At 29.6% G+C, this 2,604-nt stretch overlaps 1 protein-coding gene across 1 annotated transcript; it reads left to right on the top strand.

Annotated features, from left to right (window-relative positions):
* Positions 1-652: 652 nt before the first annotated feature.
* On the top strand, positions 653-1,834 carry LOC139889497 (uncharacterized). The gene is made up of 6 exons (XM_071872444.1): positions 653-679; positions 729-809; positions 910-1,186; positions 1,301-1,394; positions 1,504-1,631; positions 1,791-1,834. The coding sequence occupies exons 1-6, from the start codon at positions 653-655 to the stop codon at positions 1,832-1,834; spliced, it is 651 nt and encodes a 216-aa protein (XP_071728545.1).
* Positions 1,835-2,604: the final 770 nt, after the last annotated feature.

The raw sequence follows: 2,604 nt of genomic DNA on the forward strand, positions 1-2,604 counted from the left end.
ATAAATATATATACTTAATATTGGTTCGTGAATCCGAGGCCAACCTTGCATTGTTCAATGTCGTCATATGTATTTTTACTACAAAATGCAGTATTGTGAGTTTCATTTGCTCCCTTTTTAAATGCTTTTGCAATTTATATTTTTGGGACTGAGAATACATGCGCTACTTTTATAAATGTATTACGAAATAGACACAAGTAATCGAAACTACATTCTATGATTGGATTATCGAATCGAATATCACCCCTTTTAGCTTGGTAGCTTAAGAATTAGGGAACAGACACCCTAATTGATGCGAATCCTAAAGGTAGATCTACGGGCACTAACACCCCCCATACTGAAAAATGGTATGCTTTAGTACTTCGAGTTTATATTATACAGATGGATTTCTGTTTTTGGGGATATTCTATATGCATGATGTTAATGTCGGTTACCAGGTGTTCAATCCATATGAATGATTTTTAAACACTTGCGAGTGTATGATTATTGAATAAAGGAAATCTTGTGGTCTATTGAAATTATGGAAATGATTGATTACGATAAACTAATGAACTCACCAACCTTTTGGTTGACACTTGAAAGCATGTTTATTCTCAACTTAATGATAATTAGTTTTCTCAACTTACGTTTCTTTTCATTTTAGTCTTAAACAATGGCGACAACAACGAAGATCATTAAGGTAGGAGAGATTAACGGACAAAAAGTTAATTTTTCCATAAAAATTAAAGTCGTTTGACCTGATCCAAAAGCTTGGATATGGTTTCGACAACGGCAAGCCCACGTTGGAACTAATAGTGGCGGATGAAATGGTTTGTGTTCATTTACTTTTTTTACTAGATATCGTATATCTCTTTTCATTTTAGAACATTTTTATAATATTTTTTTTACTTTTTTTTTCCTTCATATCAGGGCAATAAAATTGTAATCAACATCCGTAACTCTCTCAAGCCCAAATTTGATAAACTCATCAAGGAATGGGGCCATTTTTGTATTTTGTATGCTGCTGTAATTGATAGTCCAGTTCAATACCGGACCAAACATTTGCAACATGAGTACAAACTCATGTTTATTAAGAAAACAATTGTTGTGGCATTCCCAGCAATCGAATGGACTGGGACTAATGGGTTCACTTTCACTCCTTTCGATGTGTTGATAAATAGAGAGCTTGTAGTTGGAGTTACTGCAGGTTAATAAATGTTTAGTTTCTCATTTTTGAATTTTTTTTTAACATGAATATTGATTTTACTTTAAATTACAACTTTTTTTAATGTCACAAAACAATTTTTATCTTTTCCTGCAGATGTTATTGGACGTTTATCCGATTTTAGTCCAGTATTTGGGGTCAGTGGTGAACTCAAGTCCAAGTACATCAATCTTCAGCTCACCGATTTAGAGTAATATCTAACACCTTTTTAGTTATAACCTTTTTTTCCCAATATTTTTTGTAGTTGCTCTTAAAATCATAAGACACTTATACAAGGTTTTTGTGTCAATTTTTAATAGTGGCTTGCAAGTTGATGCAACTCTGTGGAGTAAATTCTGCATGGATTTCGACAACCATATTAAACTTGTGGCTGATGATGCTTCTGTAATCTTATTGATTCAGTTTGGAGTCACCAAAATGCACAACAGTTTGTACTTTTAAATGCTAAACACCTTGTTTATTCATTTCATTAAAAACAATTAATACATGTTTTTCACATATGATTATCAATTATTTGATTAGGATCCTTGTGTAATCTTATTAATGTTTTACCAACTTCTTTTGTTTTTTTTTTCTAATGTTGCAGGCAAGCTGGCAGTGTCTAGCGACTGGACTTACACTAATGTTTGAATAGACACCGATCAACCGCAGATCGTTGAGTTCAGACAACGATACATTATTACAAAAAAAAATTACTTCGGGCTTCCTTAAAGGCTTTAGTTAAAGCATATTAGTATTAAATACTTTATACATGTTGAATTCAACTTATTTGAATTTAAAGACTAATCTAATATTCTTTATTAATTACATTATACTTTTACTAAATGTTGTATACAAAGATATTAATTCTAGACAAGAATAATAAAGTACACAACAAAAAATGTTATCTACAAATAAGTCTTACAACACTTATAGACTTAAGTTTTAAATATATTTTAAATAATTTTCATTTATATGATATCTATGAACTATAATGTATGTTTAATGCTATTTTTGTTATTATTAGAACTTTGCTTTATTCTTATGAGATCTAAAACTATAATCTATTTTATAAATATGTTTCATTCTTATGAGATATATGAACTATAATCTATGTTTTAATGTTATGTTATTAATATTATACATTCTCAATCTTTCCAATCACAATATTATCAGGAACGGGCAATTCTTGCTCCCACTGATGAAGTAGTTAACATCATTAATGATAGAATGATGGAGTTTTTGCAAAACTTATTCTTTACACAATATTTAAAAATTAGTTATTTTTTATTTACAAACAAATCAAACCTTATATCATTTTATTTTTACTCTTTAATGTTCATATCATTTATCGGCGTGCAACGCACGGGATCAAAAGTCTATATATATATATATATATATATATATATATATATATATAT

This window comes from Rutidosis leptorrhynchoides, chromosome 2 (genome assembly GCF_046630445.1).
Source record: "Rutidosis leptorrhynchoides isolate AG116_Rl617_1_P2 chromosome 2, CSIRO_AGI_Rlap_v1, whole genome shotgun sequence".
NCBI lineage: Eukaryota > Viridiplantae > Streptophyta > Magnoliopsida > Asterales > Asteraceae > Rutidosis > Rutidosis leptorrhynchoides.

Coding starts and splice junctions, on each gene's coding strand:
- LOC139889497 (XM_071872444.1), top strand. CDS start 653: ATGGCGACAACAACGAAGATCATTAAG. Junction 1,187..1,300: donor TGTAGTTGGAGTTACTGCAG/GTTAATAAATGT, acceptor CTTTTCCTGCAG/ATGTTATTGGACGTTTATCC. Junction 1,632..1,790: donor AGTCACCAAAATGCACAACA/GTTTGTACTTTT, acceptor CTAATGTTGCAG/GCAAGCTGGCAGTGTCTAGC.